Raw genomic sequence first — 24,754 nt, forward strand, 5'->3', positions numbered from 1 at the left:
GATGCTCTGTTGTTCCTCTGAATGATATATTTAGTGAGGCAGCCTCTACCCCTACAGTTCTCGATAAGAAAGTTCAATTCTGGTAGAGCCATGTTATCTAATTCTTTATTAGCTGTAATAATCAGATATGTTTTATTTCAGCCTATCTAGCTCTTGTTCTATTTCTTATCTGGTTTGGAATTTATGAGAGAAGACAAAAGTGTCATTCATTGGTTATATAAAACCCCACATAGCTTATTAAACATCAAAGATACAGAGTCATACTGCCTTGTTTGATTCCTAAGTGATTCTTACAAGCTGGGGGAAATACAAGTTATATGGCTTCTCTGAGCTCCAATTTCTTCATTAGTATAAGAGAGATAACAATAGTGAATACTTCACAGAATTGTCTGAAGCAGGAGTTGGCAACCTATGGCCAACTGGGACAAATACAGTCTATTATTTACTATTACAAATAAATTTTTTTTTGAAATGTAGCCATGCCCATACATTTACATACTGACTATAGCTACTTACATGTTATAACCGCAGAGTTAAGCATTTGCGAGAGAGACCATATAGTCCACAGAACCTAAAATATTTTCTATCTGTCCCTTTACAGAAAAGTCTATCAACCCCTTGTTTAAAAGATTAAACAAGAAATGAGGTATGCACACAAAACATATAGCACAAGACATGACAGAGTAAATGCTTATTATGTGTTAGCTATTATTAGTATTATTATCTATTAAGAGGTAGTATATCATAGTGATTAAAAGTACTTATTTTTTAGAAAATCTGTCTAGGTTCAAATCTCAGCTACACAGCTTACCAACTTAACATCTTAGGCAAACTACACATTTTTTCTGAGTCACGATGTACTCATCTATAACATGAAGATAATATCTAGCACACTGGGTTATTGAGAGGCTTAAATGAGGTTATACCTGTAAATTACTTAAAAGATTGCATGTCACTAATAAAACAGTTGCTGTTATCACCACTACCACCATCATGGTAACTGTCATTAATTTCCCCTATAAGAGTCTAATATTTTAGTTTGAATTCAAGTACATTGATAATATTAAATCTCAATTAACATTGATTCACAATAATTCAGTAAGTTTTATAACCAACTTGAGAGAGTCAGAGAATCTCCAGAGATACAGATATAACACTTCTTTTCTCCTTAACTTTTCCAAACTATACTTTCAATCACCTCAAATCTATACTTTCAGGTCAAAGCCAAAAGACCACAAATTCCCAAAGGAAAAGCACTGTCTAAAACTAGTTACTTCATACTAAAATAGGAGAAACTATCCGGAGCCAGCCAGACTATAAATAGGTTTAAGCAAATTTAAACACTAACAGAGCTCTCATGATTCGAAGATGAGTAAATAAAAAAATAATAAAGTATAAGTTGAAAAATGAGGAGGGAAGAATCATAACAATCCACAGGGTGAAACTTCTGCCATGTACACGGAGATGAATATCTTACTTAACCCACAGAGCAAAAGTGAACTATGGAAAGTGATTAGCCACAGGAAACAGAAACCAGAATTAGGTAGTTGCTGTTCAGGTATCAGGAAAATTCAAGAAAAATGAAATCCATGAAGCATTAAGTGAAACGATAATTCAAACAGAAAGACAGCTGGCTATATTGCAAGCATGAAAAAAAAAAAGAGAAACTGATGAAAGAAATAGGTGCAATGAAACCTAAATGTAAAATGACTGAAAATAAAAAATATCAGAAATGAGGATAGACAATGCTGCAGAAAACAATCTAGGAGGACAAACTTTAGATGTGCTTCCAGAATTTGGTATTAAGAGAAGGTAAAAATGATGAGAGGAGAAGAGATGACAGATACATAGGTTGGAGAGCAGTTATCAAAAACTCCAGAGAGAGAAAACAAAGATTTAGCATGAAAACACTGCTACCTTATAAGTTAAAGACATGTTAGAAAAAGACGGGGTGTTTGAATTCAAAATGAATCAAAAGGACTTAAACCTAAAAAGGAATGAAAAGGAATGAAATATTTTTGATGTAGTAGGAGAAGAAATTTTAGTTAGTGAACTATTAAGGTAGAGATCAATAGGGTATATATACAAAGAAAATGTCATTTTATCTGACCACATATAGGATTAAATATCAGAGTAAACTGAACCACTGTTGTAAACTATTATCAGAGTAAACTGAACCATTGTTGTAAACTAAATATCAGAGTAAACCAAACCATTTATTGTTTTAATGGAATTTCTAGGTAGGCAAAGTGGAACTCCTATGAAAAGGAAAGAAGATATTCACATATATACTAATATACCAAAAGCATACTATTAATTTACTTACCAAAAAATATTAAAGTGTTCTGTAGCAAAAATATAAGATGAATTAATATAGAAACAAGAATGAGGGTGTGATTAAATAGAATGGATAGGGATAAACAATGCAAGTAATTAAACATAAAATTGAAATTTAAAGTGATCCGTGTATGACTATAAAATAATACAAATGCCACATATATGTCTTATGTGGGAAAATAAAAAAGTGAAAAAATAATATTTTTGTTTCAAACATATGAGATACAGATGGCTAGACAAGAAGTATGTGTATGTTTAAAATGTATATGTTCCAGGAAATATTTTAGGAAATTTAAAGTATTTCAAATGATTGAATGATATACACTTTACTCACAACTATGGGCACAAAACTCTTCAATTCACAGTAAATAACATCAATATCCATGATAAATAATATTTGAGACCACAGTCAAATGCCTTTTCCTTTGATTTACAAGGATGAGTATATATTTTAAAATAAATTAACATAATTTAAAATTATTAATTCAAAGTAATAATCATTTTTCTAGATACAAAAAAAGATAAAAATCACTATCCAATCATGATTTTTTAATTATTAAGCTAAGAAAAAATAACAATAAAGAAGACATTGAACATTAATATCAAGTGAACAGACATTTCTTGGAGTCAAACTCATTTTGACATGAGGTTCATAGTCATGAAGATGCCCATAGAATCATAGTCTTTAAAGTCTGTTCTCAAAACTGGGCAAGGTTTTAGATAAGAATAAAGAGTAAGCAGGGAATTCCTGCTATGGTGCAACGGGTTAGGAATCAGACTGCAGCATCTCAGGTTGCTGCAGAGGTGCAGGTTAAAACTCTGGTTCCAGCAGAGTGGATTAAGGATCCGGTGTTGCCACAGCTGCAGCATAGGTCACAGCTGGAGCTCAGATTTAATCTCTGGCCTAGGACCTTCCATGTGCTGGGGGTGTGGCCATAAAATTAAAAACAAATAAACAAACAAAAAAGTAAGCAGGAGGGAATGGGAGGGATGGGAGTTTGGGGTTAGCAGATGCAAACTACATTAAAATGGATAAGCAATGAGGTTCTACTCTATAGCACAGAGAACTATATCCAATCACTTGGGGCAGAACATGATGGAAAATAATATGAGAAGAAGAATATGTGTGTGTGTTTATACATATATATATATATATATATGTATATATATGAATGGGTCAATTTTCTATAAAGCACAAATTGACAGAACATTATAAATCAACTGTAATTTAATTAATTTTTTAAAGTAAGCAAACCTAACTGTCAAAATGTATAAATGATAATACGATTGATCTAGAAAAACAAAAAAATCTAGGGAAACATGTCCCAGTATAACTACAGAGTTCAGTGAAATTATAAATGAACAAATAATCAAAAATTTTCCATTATAATTAAGACACACAAAAATGTGATGAAAAAGATCCTTTTTAGAGTATCAAGAAAATTTAAAATATTAACATTGAAAGTGTATAGTAATATATCCAGGAGGTGCATGAAAAAAGGTACAAAAGAACCTCTATAATATTTTGTGAATATCAAAGAAGATCTGAATAAATGAAAAAAAATACCAGATTTTGAAAACATTATGTAGGTAAATAGTGAATAGATGAAAAAAATCTATAATTTTAATACAATTCGAGTTGAGATCCCAATAGTTGGCAGCTAACCCTTTATAGAGTTTTTAGGTGAAAGTTTAAAAAGAAAAACAGTAAAGCACATTTTTAAACAAATACACATATAAATACATAACTGGCAACTATAAGCATGTATAAATGTGTATGTATGTTAAACGATATTATTGAGGTGGTGCCTGCAGCACTGTATGTTTAAATTATACAGCTACACTAAAACTATGTGGTCCTAGTACATAGATTAATGGAACAGAATATAAAACCAAAAGAATATACCAGGTAATATGCACATGTAAATACTATACAATACTGTATAATAAGCTGACATTATTAATCAATGTTAAATGATGGATTATTAAGTAATTAGTAGGGCAGGTAGTTAACAATTTAGAAATACAGATTTATTCAATAGTAAAAAATGGAAAATAAATGATAATATATAAGTATACTAATTATAAACTTATCTACCTCAGTTTAATTACAGATAAATGAACACATTCTTACAGTGCATGTGAATTATTTCTTATTAGACTGAGGCAGGTAAGTTTACCAAAAGTAAAAGAAACAAAGGAAAAGATTGAAAAACACATCTATGTAAAAACAAATACATCCAAAGCCAAATAAACTACATAAAAAACATGAAAGGTAAATGGGAAAATATTTGAAATATCCATGACAAACAGAATTTAAATATCTTTAATACAGAAATTGAAATTAAATATAAATATAAATTATAAAATGATTATTAAAAGAATAAAGAACAAAGGATATTATTTGGAAATGTATTGTAAAAGGGAATACTTATGATAAAGAAGCATGTAATCTGTATCAGAAAAGATCAAACTGTAAATTAAAAGAGCACCATTTTCACTCAGAAATTTTAATGTAGGAACAACCTGAGTATCTAGAAAATGAGGTAGGAGAAAATCTAGACAACCTTGGTTTTGGCAATTATTTTTTTTTTTAGATATAACACCAAAGGCATGATCCATGAAAGAAAGAATTTTTAAGCTATACTTTATTAAAATTAAAGATTTCTGTTTTGTGAAAGATACTGCAAAGAGAATGAAAGACAAGCCACAGACTGGAAGTAAATATTGGCAAAAATCATATCTAATAAAAGACTATTATCCAAAATATACAAAGAACTTTTAACACTCAAAATAAGAAAACAACTTAAGTAAAAAATGGATCAATGACCTTAAGTCACCTCACTAAGGAAAATATACAAATGGCAAATAGGTATATGAAAAGATGCTCTACATTCTGTGTCATCAGGGAAATGTAAATTAAAACAATAATAAGACGGAGTTCCCATCGTGGCTCAGTGGAAACGAATCTGACTAGTATCCATGAGGATGCAGGTTCAATCCCTGGCCTTGCTCAGTGGGTTATGGATCTGGCATTTCCGCAAGCTGTGGTATAGATCACAAATGTGGCTTGGATCTGGTGTTGCTGTGGCTATGGCATAGGCCAGCAGCTACAGCTGTGATTTGACCCCTAGCCTGGGAACCTCCATATGCCTCTGGTGTGGCTCTAAAAAGGCCAAAAAGAAAGAAAGAGAGAAACAGAGAAACAGAGAGAAAGAAAGAAAGAAAGAAGGAAGGAAAGAAGGAAGGAAGGAAGGAAGGAAGGAAGGAAGGAAGGAAGGAAGGAAGGAAGGAAGGAAGGGAGAAAGAAAGAAAAGAAAGGAAAAAAATAAGATACTCCTACACACATACTAGAAGGGCCAAAACCCAGAACACTGACCACATCAAATGCTGACAAGGATACGCAGCAACATGAACTCTCATGCATTGCTGGTGGTAATGCAAAATGGTACAGCCAGTTTTTTGGCACTTCCTTACAAAACTAAACATACTCGTACCATATAACCCAGTAATCACTCTCTTGGCATTTACCCAGTGAGCTGGATATTTATGTCCCCACAAAAATCTGCATGCAGATGCTTATAGCAGTTTTATTCATAACTGTCAAAACTTGGGAGCAACCAAGATGTCCCTCAGTAGGTGGGTGGATAAACTAAGATATATCCAGACCACGGAGTATTATTCAGTGCTAAAAGGAAATGATCTGTGAAAAGACATAGAAGAAACTTAAATATATATTTCCAAGAGAAAAATAACCTGTAAAGGATACATACTGTACATACTATACGATTCCAACTCTATGACATTTTGGAAAAGGCAAAACTATGGAGACAGCATAAAAAATCCATGGCTAACAAAGGTTTGCAGGGAGAAAGGGGTGGATAGAGGGAGCATAGTGGATTTTTAGGGATGTAGAACTACTCTGAACAGTACTGTAATGATGGACACATATCATTTTACATTTGTCCAAATGTAAATGTATTAAATGATTAATACCATGAGTGGACCCTAATGTAAATTCTGGACTCAAGGTAATAATAATGTGTCAATGTCAGTTCATCAATTGTCACAAATTCACCACTCTAGTGGATAATGGGGAAAGATGTGCATGTGTGGGGGCAGGTTCATATGGAAAATCTTTGTTCCTGCCTCTCAGTCTTTCTGTGAACTAAAAATCCTCTAAAAAGTCAAGGCTATTAAAAAAAGAAACAGTTGTTGTAAAGTCACAAGTAAAGGGACACCTATATATTGTTGTTGAGGGTTTTTTTTATCTATTTATTTATAGGTGGAAAAGTAATCTAATCTCACCACAATATTAGCAATGGTTGTCTATAGGTAGCTGGATTATGAGTGATTGAAGACAGGAGTATGGTTGTCCTTTTATGTTTGTTTGATTTCCAAATTCTTCTTTCTTATTCAGCAAGAAAATATTCAGCAAGAAAAAACTATATTTGTTGTCAATGAAAATCAAGTTATTTAATTATTAAAAAGTATAATCAGGTTTTCTAAAGTCTATGAAAGAATTTTATTTTTTCCATATTGTCCCATTAAAGGCAAAGAGAGAATTAAACCATCTTCTCTTGATGCTAAGGGGGAGCCCCAGTTAATGCAATGGGACTGTAATTTGGGAGAATAAGCGAGATGTAGAGCTATTGCTGAGGCTTGGCTTGGAGACTCTGAGCTTTCTGTCATTATTAATGGAGAGACAAATGGAGAGAAAGAGCCCAGCTGAGAAGAGAAAGGCAATGGAGGGATACAAATCCAGATGAACAGTGGCTGACTTGGCAAAACCGTTAAATGACTTTGCAAAAGATCTGTCACAATGGATAAATGGCCCCTCCTGAAGAAGCAGTTTAGCATTCCTGCAGTGCACATGCAATTATTTCCAGAGATGAGATTGAGACACGAAGGAGAAAGAAAGAGGAAAGGACAGATCAAAAGATGCTTTAATGAGTCTGCAGACATTGCTTAGATGAGTAAGTGGGAAGAAGAGAGCTGTAAAAGAAAAACCAAAACAAAGAGTGCATGTACTTCATTTTAAGCTTCAGCCACTGGGCAAACATCCACCATTCTGCCCTTTCTCCACTCATGAAAAATGGTGAGTTGTGCTGTGGATGTTGACTACATTCTAATTGTTTTTGTGGTAAATGAGGCATGAAACCTATTGTCAAAAAACATGATGTCCAGGGCATAGAGCCATGCTTTATCTTCCCAGTAGATCACTCCCAGGGGTTAATGCTGCCTTCTTGATCCAGGAGTCTCAAAATACCATGTTTTTTCTCACATTTATTTTAGGCAGACTTTCAGGTAAGAGCCCTCCCCCACCCTTTGTCTGTAGTGTTTCTTTCTGTGCAAGAAAAGAAGAATCTTCCTGAAGTATAGACCCCTGTTATACCAAAAGAGACCAACACACCAAGGAAAAGACGCAGGGGTGGGGGGCAGGGGAATAGAGGTCTTCTCTTTAAATATGGACCATTGTATTGACAAACATTAGTTACACCCTTTGTATTATAATAAGAACCCTGTTGTTAACACAATTCCTAGGATTTACTCTGCTTATTCTTATATCTCCTGTTCATCAGAAATGAATCAAAGGTACTCAAACAGCTTGCTGCCGGTTTCAGACTAATAAATATTATTTTATTAAGTTTCCCTCTGCCATCCTTTAATGAACATACACTTACTGGCAGGAATGTTTTCTGGGTCAAGACATTCTCAGTGTGATTTTCCCCTCAACCATGTAGTTCTCAAGGCCTTTAGGCAAAAATCACCATTTGTTTTGATCGACTGCCTCCATGAATAGAAAAATGTATTATGATATAAGTATGCGCTTGAAACAGGCAGTTTTCATCCTGCTGCTCTCCATGCCTTTCAAATTTAACTGAACTCTATTTAAAGAGTATACAGGTATTATTCAAATGTATTAATCGCATCCTATGTGTAGGTATCCTGCCCTTAAAGAATCTGCATGCACCTGAGAAGGGTCACACGTCATGGGAGGACTTCAGCCTCTAGTGCCCTTGGACAGGTTGCAACTGAAAAATTAATAGTTTGCTGTGTAGGATAGTTTGGAGGTAACAAACACCATGTTCTTATGATAACCCACACAGCAACCATGGTGTTTGCAGGCTGACACCAAATTCTTTAGACTCGAATTAGAAAAGGCACTTTTTGATAGATTTCTTCTTGTTCCAGTTTACAGGCAACTAATCCTCACTGCGTTGGATCAAAGAGACGGGAACAATCAATTCAGGGAAAGCAAGCAATGCCAGGTCTGCTCAATCTTCCCTCAATGAGGAGTTGAGGAAAGGTGGGGGGGGTAATAGAAAGAAAGAAAATGCAAGCATGCCTGAACCCAGGATAGCTTAGCAAAGCCAGAGATGAAAAGACAAGTTGATATATCCATCCTGGCAGATGGAAGCACTTGCTGTCAGGAGGAGAGACTGAAACACAACCAGGATGCCAAGCATGCCCAGGCTTTGGGGGCTGAGGGGAGTTGAAGGGAGCAGGGGCAGATGGAAGTGGCCCTGAAATAAAAACAAAAGACCTGGATGCAATGTCTCTAGTGAGGAAAGAGATCTGGATTGACTTAAGTCTCGGCAGTCTATGATCTATAGCACCATGTGATAAGCAAGTAAATTCTGCACTTAGGTATTAAGTCTCCGAGAAACCAGAGCCTTCCAAAGTACTATTAATTTAAGCTGCTAGATCTTTCTCAGCTAGACTAGGCATTTTGTGAGAAGCCACATTGGAATGGCAGCCTAAATGTAGCAGGAGGAAAATTAGTGAAAACGCGCTAGAAAGAAGAGGCCCTGGTATTAACGGTGTTTTCCCTGCCTTTGGACATGAAGTTTATGATGAGGATGCTTCCTCATTTACTATCGAGCACTTCCTCCTGCAACAGCTCAATTCCCCCTCCATTCCTTTCCTCAAAGTGTAGACAACCACTTAGTCTTCTTGCTGTCCTCTGAAGTTTCTCGATACTCGATACTCTCTTTTCTCCCATGACCCTTACAGCTTCCCTTCTTGCCTCCTGAATAAAACTTGTCCCCAGCACAGGCCATCCAAAGGGCTTATGTAAACAACAGTTCTCCCTCTCCTGGTTCACTAAAGACCCTCACCAAGACACCCCAGTTTTCCTATATGGCTGTGAGTCAGCTTCTCCAGGCCAATGCATCAACTATCACCACGAATTCTGACATGGAATGCTGCTATCAAAGGATGGAAAGATGAAAACATTTCTTGTCCCCAAGAGTCTAGCGATTAGTCGTGAGACAACCTTTTTTTTTTTTTGACTCCAAAATGATACCTATTATACACAGATAAACACATAACTGTCAAACATAAGTCAACATGCATGTGTGTCGCTAAGCTGCATCATCTTAGACATGAGCAAAACTTAATAAAAGACTTGTTTAGAAATGTATGCAGTTTTATATTTGCATCCTTTTGCACAGGTAAGCAAGACCCTCATTTTCACCCAGAAGTGCAAAAGTCCCGAGTCTGGTTCCAGCAGAGCCCTGCTGGCCTACCTTCAACTTTGACAGCTCCTCCATATTTTCTCTTTGTCAAAGAACCACAGGTCCGTTCAACTTTCATTTTTGAGATATTCTCTGATGGAAACACAAAGGTTCAAACTGTAAGCCTCTTACCGTTGGAGGTGGTGGTCCAGAGATTCCTCTGTGGCATTCAGTAGAGTTGCTGCGCGGGTCAGGAGCTGATGGCTGCAGCTTACAGACTTGAGTTCCAAGATGAGGAGGCCCAAGCAGAACATGGCTCCCATCTCTTCCAGTTCACGGGTACCAAACTGTAGACCCTGTCAGTTAAAGCAGTCCACGGTGAGTGTGGGATGGAAACGAAATGAAGACCATCTGAGTTTAGGAGGAAGGACTCCTGGACATGGACCTATCACAGAAATTATGAATTAATTGTATTTTAATTCTATTAATTAATAATAGTATGCAGTTGCAGTCCACTGTGTTCTGTTGTGTGCTTGTGGATTAGTAGTTCTCAGCCTGCATTACATCAACCTTCAGGTTTTCCCAGAAGTACCTCTAAGACATAATGAGAGGGTAGTGGTACTAAAGGGCAGCAGGTGCATGGAGATATAGGAGTCACCTCCCTCCACTTTAGATAATGCAGTGGAGCTTCTATCTGTATGTTACAAAAGGGTTTCACAGCTGAAACAGAAGTTTGTAAACAATTTTACAAAAAGATACCTTTTCTCTCCCATAAATTTACCAGCCAATGGAGAAGAGTGAGGGAGATCCTTCAGGTACAAATACTAAAACTTGAAAATAAATAAATAAATAATGAAATAGACAAAAATACCATTTATTTAGAATCACCTATTCAGCTGTACTGAGAAAACACATGGGAGCAAAGCCATGACATTTACTCTATGCTATTCACAAAGTAACAGATGATAGTAACAATGAATGACATCATTGAGCACTTACATGTGCCAGTCTGTTCTGAGCCCTTTTACATGCATCAACTCAGTGAATCTTTATCAAAGTCCTGTGAGGTGGGTAAAGTTAGTGTCTCCATTCCACACAGAGGGCGCTTTAGACCCTCAGAACTGATACTTTAGCCATGGCCTCCCAGCTGGTAAGTGAGACTCATAAGTTGATTCTGACTTAACTACTCAACAAAGTACTATGTCTGGACTAGGAGGGACTTTATTACATGCAGAGGTAGAGTGCATGGTTTGAGAAGTTAGATAAAAGTTTGGTTTGAATACTGATTTTACTATTTTCTGAATGTGTGATCCTAGATAGATGAACTCCACTAGCCTTGATTTTCTCATTCATAAAAGGATAATAATTCTCCTCTCCATACACTCAGATATGTCACAATAAGGCACATGTCAAAGTCCCCACAATATTAATCAACATCAGTTCAATTTCTCTTTCTTTCTTCTTATAAAAGATGTTTAATATCACAGAATTTATGTGGTCCTGAGATCTTCATGTTTATAAAGCACATTTCACATAAATGAAAAAGAATAGTTGAATATTACATTTTTTAAAAAAAAGATTTTTCCATCCAGAGAATAATGATATAGCAGAGAGGGATGTGATAATACAAATTTTAAAAGACTGGCCATAGGGTCCCAAGGAAAAACAAAGTTCCAAAAAGGGAAATTGTGTCACAAAAGAATTTACAAGTAAAAGAATAAAGCAATGTGTAAAGTCCTCAACTTATTTCAACTGCTTAAAAATGTGATTTGCGGGAGTTCCCATCATGTCTCAGTGGTTAATGAATCTAACTAGGAACCATAAGGTTGTGGGTTCGATCCCTGGCCTTGCTCAGTGGGTTAAGGATCCGGCATTACCATGAGCTGCGGTGTAGGTTGCAGATGCAGCTTGGATCTGGCATTGCTGTGGCTCTGGCGTAGGCTGGTAGCTACGGCTCCAATTAGACCCCTAGCCTGGGAACCTCCATATGCCACGAGTGTGGCCCTAAAAAGACAAAAAAAAAATGTGATTTGTTCTATGTTTGGACACCTGTTTTCCTAAAGAAAGGAGATGTTATTTCAGAGTTAAGGGAAATCTGTTCCTCTGTAAACAACAGCAGTGGGAGGGGAAAGACAGATGTTTAACAAGTTATTTTCCTTAAGTCAATCGAAAAGATCACTTTTTAAAGAGAGAAAAACATCTCAGTCTCTTCCCAGAGACAGCTCTGCGGTCTGATACTTTTCCTCAATCCCTCATCCTGGCTGCTTTTCTTTATTCTAGAATGCCTGGCTTGAAAGGGAGAGAAATGAAGTGGAGGTCACACATTCATCCTTGGTCAGTGCCCACCTTGTGGCCAAGGTGGGTAAACAAGGAGGATGTGAAGAAGAATCCAGCCCCGGGGGACAAGCAGCACACCTGTTACCCAGTATCCAGTAGAGCAGATTACAGCTCAAAGGAAGGAAAAGTCCTGGGGGAAATTAATCTCAGAGCATAGGCCAGATTGATGGGGCCGAGGCAATTCCTTCATAACAGTTGACTTCTGCACAGCAACAGACAGAATAATAACTTTTAAATAATGCAAAAAGTCTCAGATTTCAGATATTGGTTCATTTATTTCAGCCAGTGATTGCTATCATAAAATGACTAGTTCAGTTCCTGTTGTGGCTCAATGGGTTAAGGACCCAATACAATGTCCACGAGGATGTGGGTTCAATCCCTGGCCTCGCTCAGCGGGTTAAGGACCCCATGTTGCCATGAGCTGTGGTGTAGGTTACAGATGCAGCTTGGATCTGGTGTTGCTGTGGCTGTGTCATAGGCCTGCGGCGGCAGGTCCGAATTGACCCCTAGCCTGGGAACTTCCATATGCCACAGGTGCAGCTGTATAAAGAAAATTAAAGAAATAAATGAACAAATGAATAAATATATGAAACAACGAGTCCAGAAGACCTTGAATAAAGGAACTTATAACACTTATTTGACCATGGGGTCTTGGGGAACATTCAGCCCATTTTGCCCTCTTCAGTGAATCTCACTTTATGACTCTATGATTTTTATTCTCACACAGTATCAAAAATATCTGTTTAGGAGTTCCCGTCGTGGCACAGTGGTTAACAAATCCAACTAGGAACCATGAGTTTGCAGGTTCGATCCCTGGCCTTGCTCAGTGGGTTAAGGACCCGGCATTGCCGTGAGCTGTGGTGTAGGTTGCAGACACGGCTCAGATCCTGCATTGCTGTGGCTATGGCATAGGCTGGCGGCTACAGCTTCGATTAGACCCCTAGCCTGGGAACCTCCATATGCCATGGGAGCGGCCCCAGAAAAGACAAAAACAAAAACAAAAACAAACAAAAAAAAACCCTAACAACAACAACAAAAAATCTGTTTATCCAAACGGCCTATTCTTACCTCCAACCTCCACCCCAGAGTGAGGTACTCAAAGGCAAGCACTGAGCAGTATCTGTTTATTTACATCCCTGGCATGGAACACACAGCCTCTTATATGACATGTCCTCAGTATGTTATAAATAGGTAAGTAATGGCTATAAATTCATGGATATGGAGAAGCATGTATGGAGTGCCTCTTGGATACTTACTGTATTTGTTAAATGGATAGGACTTTATTTCTCTGGGTAGCGAGTGTAAGAAAGTCTATAAATTATGTTCTCCTATTGTTTTCCATGAGCATTTAAATTATTTAATTTTTGCTCCAGGAGATGTATTCACTCTCTTGATATGATCCAAGAAATGGTAGATAAAATTTAGAAATTCTGTTATATGCTTTGGCCAGTTACCATGGACTCATAGCAGCAAGTTTATAAATAAATCTGGCTTTAGGCTAGTTTAAAAGTGTGTCAGTAAAATAGAGACCCAGTTTTCCTCTTCCTCAGCTTAATTGTGTTAACTGGGATTTGTTTTCCACAGACATTAACAGAAAGCCTAACTATAGTGGCTTAAACATAAAATGGGGTTTTATTTTTTGCATGTCATAATTTCTAGGGGATAGGAAGTTTGTGGCATTATTTCAGTGTTTTAATAAAATCAGTGCCACTTTATTCAGCCATTCTTCTGGTTTTCTCATCATGATTGTAAGGTGGCTGCTGCAGATCTGACCAGCACATCACCATTCAAGGAAGGAAAAGGAGAGAGAGACAGAGTGGGGAGGAGGTACCAGCATACTCTTGCTTACACTGAATTGGCCAGAACTATGTAATAAATGCACTTCAGCTTTATATTCATCTGGTAACTGAATATTTTAGCTTATTCATCCCTTTTAAAAGAGACACAGAAGAGTGTTGGAAGCAGGCACTGGTGAGCCAATGAACAATGTCTATCACACTAATGTTCAGATAACAACACTATTAGAAAGTAGAAGCCTCCATCTGTTCACCACATTGGTAGTGAAACTCACTGGCATAATCCTTTGCATTTTTTTTGTTTAACTTTCCTTGACAATCTGCCCCATATAAGTTAAATTCCTAAGTATATTTGATACTAAAATTGGCTACTACCCTCATCCTCATATAATTTTAAAATATCAATATGTGAAAAATATTTGTTATGACAGAAAATTACATATTTTAATATTGGTGTTATTGCAGAAAAGTATATATTGGTAAGACAAATATAAGATCTACAAAAGATAAGTTTATAAACAATAAGCACTGAAAAATTGGTGAGCAAAAGAGGAAAAATAATCAAAAGGCAAACATAAGAATTTTATTTTATCACTAAAATAAAAATGCCTCTTATACTCAACAAACTTTATATATACATATAATGTATATATACATATATATACATACATGTATCTATATACATATATATGTGTATATTCAAATTTATAATGCTTAGTGATGACCCTTGTAGTAAAACCTGGCACATATCAAAGTACAATGACTATTTGACATGATAACATCACTTCTGAGAAATTTTCCTAAGGAATTTACTCTAAATAAAAGGGAGGCTATATGCATAATATGCATAGTATGTCAAGATTATATACAATAATTAATATTTGAGAGAAATAAAGCTCTAAATATTTAATAAGGAAAAATCACTAAGGAAATTATAGTGGGATACATTTTATGAGCTATAGTAAAGTCATTAAAGTGATAATTATAATATAAATTTAACATGGAAAATGTTTATGATAGAAGGATAAAGCAAAATACAAAGCACATAATTCTGTGATTTCTGGTGAAGATTTAGAAATGAAGACCCCTCAAATATACTTTTAGATACTATTGCTATGATTTGCCAATAATACATAAACATTTGTGGGGGGTCTCTATAATATTATGAAGAAAATATTCATGTACAAAATACTTTTAAAATTATTGCTCCCTAGAATTATGTTTAAAAAATCTATATAGCATGCCAAAAAATCTATATAATTCCCATTTTGTGGTTCATAGGGTGTTCTATCTTTCATAATCAGAAATACTTTCAGATTTTTCTTTCCGTTATGTGTAATTTAGTGACCCTACAGATTGGTGTCTTTCATTTGTTCATTTAAAAATGTCACTCATTATCTCTTGGAAAGAAGAAAAAAATCAAGAAAATCAGCAATGAGCCTAACATTTCTATTAAACTTATACCTTTTTACTCTGTCCTCCATGTCTCTCTTTTTTTTTTTTTTTTTTTTTGTCTTTTTTGGCTATTTCTTGGGCCGCTCCCACAGCATATGGAGGTTCCCAGGCTAGGGGTTGAATCAGAGCTGCAGCCACCGGCCTACGCCAGAGCCACAGCAACACTGGATCCGAGCCGCGTCTGCAACCTACACCACAGCTCACGGCAACGCCGGATCGTTAACCCACTGAGCAAGGCCAGGGATCAAACCCGCAACCTCATGATTCCTAGTTGGATTCGTTAACCACTGCACCACGACAGGAACTCCTTTTTTTTTTTTTTCCTCCATGTCTCTTAACTTTATATTTTTTATATCTAACACTGTGATTCTGAACATTTTTAACATCAATATTCCATTTTAATAATTATCTCCACAGCTTTATTGACGCTTCTCTTTAACTCATCCATCTCAAAAACTGTCTCTACACATGCACCCGCATGTTCATTGCAGCACTATTCACAATAGCCAAGACATGGAAACAACGCAATGTCCATTGACAGATGATTGGATAGGAAGAGGTGGTATATATTCACAATGGAATACTACTCAGCCATAAAGAAGAATGAAATAATGCCATCTGCAACAACATGGATGGAACTAGAGACTCGCATACTGAGTGAAGTAAGTCAGAAAGAGAAAGACAAATACCATATGATATCACTTATATCTGGAATCTAGTATAAGGCACAAATGAACCTTTCCACAGAAAAGAAAATCATGGACTTGCAGAATAGACTTGTGGTTTCCAAGGGGGAGGGATTGGAAGTGGGGTGGTTGGGGAGCTTAGGGTTAATAGATACAAACTATTGCCTTTGGAATGGATTAGCAATGAGATCCTGCTGTGTAGCACTGGGAATTATGTCTAGTCACTTATGATGGAGCATGATAATGTGAGAAAATAGAATGTGTACATGCATGTGTAACTGGGTCACCATGGAGTACAGTAGAAAAAAACTGTATTGGGGAAATAACTATTAAAAAATAAAGTTACTGAAACAGATAAACCACCAGCTTAGAAAATTTTTGTCACCAAATCTTAATAGTTTATTTTGTAACAATAAACATAAATATATTTGTTAAAAAATTAATAAAAAAAACTGTCTCTGAAACTCTGTAGACTCAGTTATTTTATATTCTCTATCTGATTATTCCTGTATATGGCCTTTGTGTGCATCATTTCTTGGTTTTATTTTTCTGTCTGATGTCAATAACAGTGTAGGCATGCTCAACTATTTTATGATTCTTTAAAATTCTAAATTGATTTTTTTTTTAATTCAAAGAAAGCCTTTGTGGATTTTTTTTTTCTCCTTTTGTGACAGGACCTGCATCATGCGAAAGTTTCCTGGGCCAGGTGCTGAACCCACACCACAGCAGCAACCCGAGGGTGGATTGTTTTAATGCCCTTAGCTCCAGAAAGACTTGTGTTTTCCTCCCCTAGGCACATGGGGACAACCAAACAGGGATCGTTACAGGCAGAATATTCAGCTTGAGGTCTTTTGGGGCTACTGTGTACAACAGAATTATGACTCCAAATCTGCTTCAAGGAGAGTCTGTGTTGAAAAATTATGAATAAAGATTTTTCTGTTCTTTTCCTACTTTACCCAAAGCCATGGTCAAGGGAGTCAAGTAAACCCATTTTTGCTTCACAGATTGTAGTTTACTGACATCAGTTGCCATCTTTACAGTCCTGGCTTTGTGTGGTAAGTTGTCCATCAGTCCTTAGATCTTGCATGGGCCTCTGTTTGTGTCCCAAACCAAAGTTATAAGTGGATAGGCATTACGATCTGCCCCCAATACCTACAAAATTTCTAGAAAAGCCTATCTTTTTTATAAAAGTAAGCATAACTGAACACCCTCTATGAAAATACATAGAAGGAATACGTTACACCTATATAGAAATAGTATAGTTAAGGGGGTGACACTTAGAAGACACCAAACAAATGTCATTTTGGGAAATATATTTACTGCCAGAAATGGGGCAAATCTGGGAGATTTTTCCTTTATATTTTTGGAGAGAAATCACAAAGTACATTGCATTAAAGAAGGTATAGCAAAAGGCATGATGAGGGAATAAGAGCTCAGAATAAACTGTAAAATTGAGATGAAAAATACAATTTCTAAACTAAAAGCCAAATGGAAATACTTAACTGACTGTTCATTGCAGAAAATAAAATTTGTTTTGTATAAGACAACCTCAAGGAATTTTTCCAAAATCTCAAGGAAAAACTAGATAAAAATGATGAGTTGAATATATAAATAAGAATTGTAGAACAGATTCAGGAAAAGTGATCTTGGACTTTCAGATTAAATAGTATGGTAGTCATAACAGATGCCAAGAAAAAGAAAAAGAGGAAAAAAGAATGCAGAGAAAGAAGAAATAACCTCCTTTCATTAAAAAAGTAAACACCATGCAGATAAAAAACAGGTTCACCGAATACATGAGTTATAATTAATGAAAATAAACAAAATAAAGATCAAGATCACCATGCTGTGCAGCAGAAAAACATATATATAAAGAAATTTAAAAAAGATCCCTATAAATAATCAAAATTAGTAAACTTTGCTCGCACCACTAAATATCAAATAAAATGAAGCAACAATGCACAGATAGGAGGAAAAAATATTGTTCCCCAAAAATGTTGTTTAGGCATGGGGGCCCCAGGAAAGTAAACCCAAAAAAGAGAAAGAGCTGAACACAAACCGCACATTGATACGGAAATGTTTCAGAATTTCTGTTAAAGTATTGTTATAACCTTATTATTTATAGTAGCCAATACATGAAACAAGTGAAGTATCCATCAGTGAATGAATGAAGAAAGAATGAAATATATAGATATATCAGAATATTAGTCAACCGTAAAATAGAAGGAAATCCTGCCATTTGTAGCAATGTGGATGGACTTTGCGGGCATTATGCTAAGTGAAATAAATCAGAGAAAGACAAATACTGTCTCACTTATATGTGGAATCTGAAATAACCAAACAAACTTATAGATACAGAGAACAAATTGTTGGTTGCTAGAGGAAAGGGATGGAGGGTGGGCAAAATGTACAGAAGTTACAGGCTTCTCATTATAAAATAAATAAGTCCTGGAGATATATTGTATAGCATGGTAACTATATAAATAATACTATAGCATGTATTTGACAATTGTAAGAGAGTAAACCTTAAAAGTTCTCATCACAAAGAAGATTGTAACTATGTGTGGTGGTGAATATTAACAAGGCATTGTGATCATCATTTAGCAATATAAACATATATCAAATCATAATGTTGTATAGCTGAAACTAATAATGTTATATGTCAATTATAACAATAAAAATGGAAAAATATTAGCATAAACTTAGTACTAAAAAAACTAATCATTATAGCACATAAATCAAGCAGCAAGCCAAACAATTACACAGCATGATCTGGAGAGTATTTTTCTAAGGATGACATGAGGCTGATGCCCTTAGGAAATATACTAACACAGATGGTATTGCATAGAGGTCAAAAGGCAGAAGGGAGCTTCTGGATATATGCATCCATCTCTGATACTGACCTTGGTATATGAGCCTCCCAGGGCACATTCTAAACCTGAAAGGGCAGCATGCCATGGGGTGTAAACATAGGCCCTGGAGCCCAGATTGCTGGAGATGAGCCCCAGTGCTGATATGTGCTAACTATATGGTCATTGGGAAGTGCCTCAATTTTCTTATCTGTAGAATGGGAATAACAATAATGATAATAATACCACTACCTATCTGCTGAGAAAATTCAGTGAGTTAATACATAGGAAAAAATGAAATTACTACTTGGCCCATTTCACATGATATGAATATTTATTATTATCAATAATAATACCAAAGGCTTATATAAAATCAATAATCTAAATTTTACCTGTCACACACAGTCCTTATTAAAACTGAGACCTACTCTCACTACTGTTATTTACCATTATTTAACAAGTTCCAAACAATTCAATAAGATAAGAAATTAACTGAGTTATACCTATTAGAAAGGAAGGAATCACATTATCATTATTTGAAGACTGATTATATACTAAAACAAACCAAGGGAATCAACTGAAACAGAAAATCTATTAGATATAAGGCAAGAATTGAGTAAGTAGACAGGTAACAAATTAAATATACAAAAATCAATTTTCTCTCTATAAACTAGCAAAATAAATTATTAAGTATAATAAAAATTCCATTCACAATGGCAACACAACTATAAAATATCTAGGAATTGAATTAATAATAAATACCCCAAGGGTTATATGATAAATCTCAATACTTTACCAAGAGACAACAAGAAAAACTTAAGTAAATGAAGAAATATGCTGAATTCTGGGAAAGCAAGGACAAATAGCATGCAATATCAATTATCCTCATATTAGTCCACAAAAGCATAGAAAATCAAACAGCAAAAGGGATTTTCAGACTTGGCAAACTAATTCCACTTTAGAAGAATACATGGCAAAAATACCCAGGAATAATTTTGAAGTAAAGAGTGAAAAATAATAATGAGGGTTTACCTTTACAGATAGGCAAAAATCTCATACATTTACAATAATTTAATGTTATGATATTGATGCATAACATGGCAGATCAAGGGAATACAGAAAGCACCGAAAACCTGGAATATGTGAAAAGTCTGAATATGATACAGACGCCTTTTAAGTCACCAGGAAATGATTATGATGGAGCTAAAACAAAAACAATCAGTTAATATTTGAGGCAAAAATATTACAGCAAATAAAAAATTATTTAATTTGATTACAGATTTAAATGTTAAAAAAATCAAAAAATAATAAATACTAAAATATAGATTTATATGTTTTATTACTTTCAAACACAAAGAAGGTCTTTCATTTTGCTATACACCTAAAATGGAAATCAACTATACTCAAATAAAATTTTTAAAAAAAGTCAAAAGAAGATCTTTCAATGAATATCCTCAAAGAAAAAAACCATAAAGGAAAATATTAATGACTGAAAAAATATCTAAATAGACAAATATTACAAATGAAACAATAAACATAATTTTAATAAAGAAAAAGCTAACTTCACCTGATATGAAATGTAAATTAATTTAACAATAAAATAGCGTGACTTGCTTCTCAATCACCTTTACCCTTGATCCCCAAAATGTACTGGTACATGCTTACAAACAGGCACTATCATAGTAGCCTACTAATAGAAATACAGAGTGGCAGTGTTTCTAAAGGACAATTTGAAAATACATTTCAGTCTAACAAAATAAAAGCCATTTACAACAAACCCACAGCAAATGTAATACTCAATGGAGGAAAACTGAAAGCCTTCCAGCTAAAATCTGGAACAAGACAAGGATGCCCACTTTCACCACTGTTATTCAACACAGTACTGTAAGTTCTAGCCACAGTAATCAGACAAACAAAAGAAATAAAAGGTATCCAAACTGGAAGAGAAGAGGTAAAATTGTCACTGGATGCAGATGACAAGAAACTATATATACAAAACCCTAAGGACTCAACCCAAAAACTGCTTGAACTGATCAACAAATTCAGCAAAATAGCAGGATATAAAATTAACATTCAGAAATCAGTTGCACTTATGTATACTAACAATGAAATATCAGAAAGTGAATAAAAAATAAAATACCTTTTCCAAATTGTACCCCCAAAAAATCAAGTACCTGGGCATACACCTGACCAAGGAGGTGAAAGACTTAAATGCTGAAAACTATAAAACATTAATCCAGGAAATTAAAGAGGATTCAAAGAAATGGAAAGACACTCCATGCTCCTGGGTTGGAAGAATTAATACTGTAAAAAGTAATCTATAGATTCAATGCAATCCCTATCAAATTACACATGGCATTTCTCACAGAACTACAACAAACAATCCAAAAATTTATATGGAACCACTAAAGACCCAGAATTGCCAAAGCAATCCTCAGGAACAAAAACCAATCAGAGGCATAACTTTTCCAGACTTCAGGCAATATTGCAAAGCCATAGTCATCACGACAGAGTGATCCTGGTACCAAAACAGACATACAGACCAATGGAACAGAATAAAGAACCCACAAATAAACCCAGACACACCTATGGTCAATTAATCTTTGACAAAGGAGGCAAGAACATAAAATGGGGAAAAGACAGTCTTTTCAGTAAGTATTGCTGGGAAATCTGGACAGCTGCATGCAAATCAATGAAACTAGAACACACCCTCACACCATGTAGCAAAATAAACTCAAAATGGCTGAAAGACTTAAATATAAGACAAGACACCACCAAACTCCTGGAAGAGAACATAGGCAAAACATTCTCTGACATCAACCTTATGAATATTTTCTCAGGTCAATCTTCCAAAGCAACAGAAATAAGAACAAAAATAAACCAATGGGACCTAATCAAACTGACAAGATTTTGTACAGCAAAGGAAACCAAAAAGACAACTTACAGAATGGGAGAAAATAATTTCGAATGCTGCAACTGACAAGGGCTTAATCTCTAGAATATACAAGCAACTTCTACAACTCAACAGCAAAAAAGCCAAAAACCCAATTGAAAAATGGGCAAAAGACCTGAATAGACATTTTTCCAAAAAAGATGTACAGATGGCCAACAAGCACATGAAAAAATGCTCAACATCACTGATTATTAGAGAAATGCAAATCAAAACCACCATGAGATACCACCTCACACCAGTCAAAATGGCCATCATTAATAAGCCCACAAATAACAAATGCTGGAGAGGGCGTGGAGAAAAGGTAATCCTCCTGCACTCTTGGTGGGAATGTAAGCCGGTACAACCACTATGGAGAATAGTGCGTAGGTACCTTAGAATACTATAACTAGAACTACCATATGACATAGCAATCCCACTCTTGGGCATATATCTGGACAAAACTTTCCTTAAAAAAGACACATACGCCCACATGTTCATTGCAGCTCTATTAACAAAAGCCAAGTCATGGAAACAACCCAAATGTCCATTGACAGATGACTGGATTAGGAGGAGGTGGTATGCATACTCAATGGAATACTACTAAGCCTTAAAAAAGCATAAAATAATGCCATCTGCAGCAACATGGATGGAACTAGAGACTCTCATCCTGAGTGAAGTAAGTCAGAAAGAGAAAGACAAATACCATATGATATCACTTATATCCAGAATCTAATATAGGGCACAAATGAACCTTTCCACAGAAAAGAAAATCATGGACTTGGAGAAAAGACTTGTGCTTTCCAAAGGGGAGGTGAAAGGAGTGGGATGGGTAGGGAATTCGGGGTTAATAGATGCAAACTATTGCCTCTGGAAAAGATAAGCAATGAGATCCTGCTGTATAACACTGGGGGGACTATGTATAGTCACCTATGATGGAGCATGATAATGTGAGAAAAAATAATGTATACATGTATGGGTAACTGAGTCATGCTGATGTACAGTAGAAAATTGACAGAACACTGTAAACCAACTACAGTGGAAAAAATAAAAATCATTATAAATGAAAAAAAAAAAGAAAATACATTTCAAAAGCCTTAAGAATGCTTAAACTCTGGAGTTCCCATCATAGCACAGCAATAATGAAACCAATTAGTAAGCATGAGGATGTGGGTTTGATTCCAGGCCTTGCTCAGTGGGTTAAAGATTTGGCATTGCCATGAGCTGTGGTATAGTTCACAGATGAGGCTCAGATCCCACATTGCTGTGGCTGTGGCATAGGCCAGCTGCTGCAGTTCCAATTTGACCGCTAGCCTGGAAACTTCCGTATGCTATGGGTGCGGCCCTAAAACAGACCAAAAATAAAATAATAAAATAAAATAAAATAAAATAAAATAAAATAAAATAAAATAAAATAAATACTTAAGCTTTTAAGAGTTAAGAATTCAAATTCCAGAAATCAGTCTCAGAAAAAAAAAATCATACAATGAATGACAAAATCATAAGAACGAATCAGAAAAAAAATTTTTTTAAACTATTTAAAATTTTATTCTTTAATTAGCAACCTTGGGTCAGGGAGTCACATCAGGAGGCAGAGACTGGATAGTAACTGGTTTTTCCTTGTTAGGCTGGAGTAGATCCACTCCAGCGCTGGCCAGTACTCTTTACATCCTGGTCCCAGGTTTGTTTGGTTGCTTCACTTCATTGGAGGGCATAGTCAAGTGAATTGAAGGCTTCCACAAGTGTGAGCATCCCTCATTCCTGACACTAGTGGTGCCACTCTTGCATGGACTGGAGCATCCACTTGGTCCAGAACTTGTACAAATAAGGACTGTAAACCATGACTTTGGTGAGGTCCAAAGATTCCAGAGCCCTCATCTCAAGCATAACTTTGCTCACCTTTTCAACATGGGGATTTGAGATCCCTCCGGGCCAAATAAGGCTTCCAGCAGCCGCATCTGGAGCTGGAACACCTTGAGCTCTGTGAAGTCTTTGGGAGCTCCTACCCAAGATGGGATGTTATTTGGCTTCGGCAGCTTCCCCATCTTAAGTGCGTCTAAACCAACCTGACACCGACCTAGGTTTGGCCTGACACTGAATCCAGTATATTACTAATCAAATAAGCCTGAATATATTCACATAGTGTAGTATTAATATCACAATGTCTTTTGAAAAGGCAACATCATGGGGATATCTTCACAATATAGTTTTATAATGAGTTGACTACAGTATATTAAAGTATACCCATCATGATACCCATCATGATACTGATTTTATTTAAAATGTTATGATTAATATATTCTAAAATGTTAAAAGTAGGTAGAAATGCATAATTTTGAGAGTACTTGCTTTAATCTATTTTCTTTGTTTTCCTTATTTTTTTAGTCATGAAAGATAAGTAATTGCTTTTTCACTCATATTCCCTTAAGAAATGCATGTAAGCCTGGGAAGGGCAGTATATCTAAATGACTATGTTATTTTATATAATATGTGATTTTAAATTTATAAGTAGAATTAAATTTAAAATTCATTTTAATAAACCATTAGTTAAATTTAAAATTTGAATTTAAATATTTAATAAAAATATAAAAGGCAACGAAAAATGTTGGCTAGGCATATTGACTTTCTCGAATACCTGCTCCTTGCCAAGCATCACCTGGTATCCTCTAGATTCTTTTTCTCCTTAATTGCTTGAGTTACCGAGCCTCTGCCTTCTGGGGTTAATCATCCTGCCAGTTAAGGTCTAGTAAAGAGATAGCAACAAGAAATCTATTCCCTTGGTATTGTCCCTAGAAACATTTTCAGAATCTTTACAAAATGCCAGTGTGAATTGAGAGACAGTGACTTTCAGAGTTTTCAAAATGAGTTTGGAGAGGCTGTGAGCTGAATTAAGTTTGTGCAGCCTTTG

At 35.5% G+C, this 24,754-nt stretch overlaps 1 protein-coding gene and 1 pseudogene across 15 annotated transcripts in view; both read right to left on the reverse strand.

The window, feature by feature from the left end:
- AGBL1 (AGBL carboxypeptidase 1) overlaps positions 1–24,754 on the reverse strand; it is a 1,231,135-nt gene that overhangs the window by 328,344 nt on the left and 878,037 nt on the right. For 12 of the 15 annotated variants that reach the window (XR_014820420.1, XR_014820412.1, XR_014820416.1 and 9 more), the window contains one exon: positions 9,990–10,153. Coding sequence is in view for 9 of the 15 variants with exons in the window: in XM_084983081.1 (XP_084839207.1) it covers positions 9,990–10,153 (164 nt within the window). In the remaining 6 variants the exon portion in view is untranslated. Of the gene's footprint in view, positions 1–9,935; positions 10,154–24,754 lie in introns of those variants that run through there. The other 3 variants (XR_014820434.1, XM_084983097.1, XM_084983107.1) reach the window with 1 other exon arrangement.
- Positions 23,543–23,945, reverse strand: LOC100739385 (developmental pluripotency-associated 5 protein pseudogene; annotated as a pseudogene).

Source organism: Sus scrofa, chromosome 1 (genome assembly GCF_054392235.1).
Source record: "Sus scrofa isolate SSC_HxYL_T2T_F1_AM1 chromosome 1, Sscrofa_HxYL_maternal_Yorkshire_Landrace_v2.0, whole genome shotgun sequence".
Lineage (NCBI taxonomy): Eukaryota > Metazoa > Chordata > Mammalia > Artiodactyla > Suidae > Sus > Sus scrofa.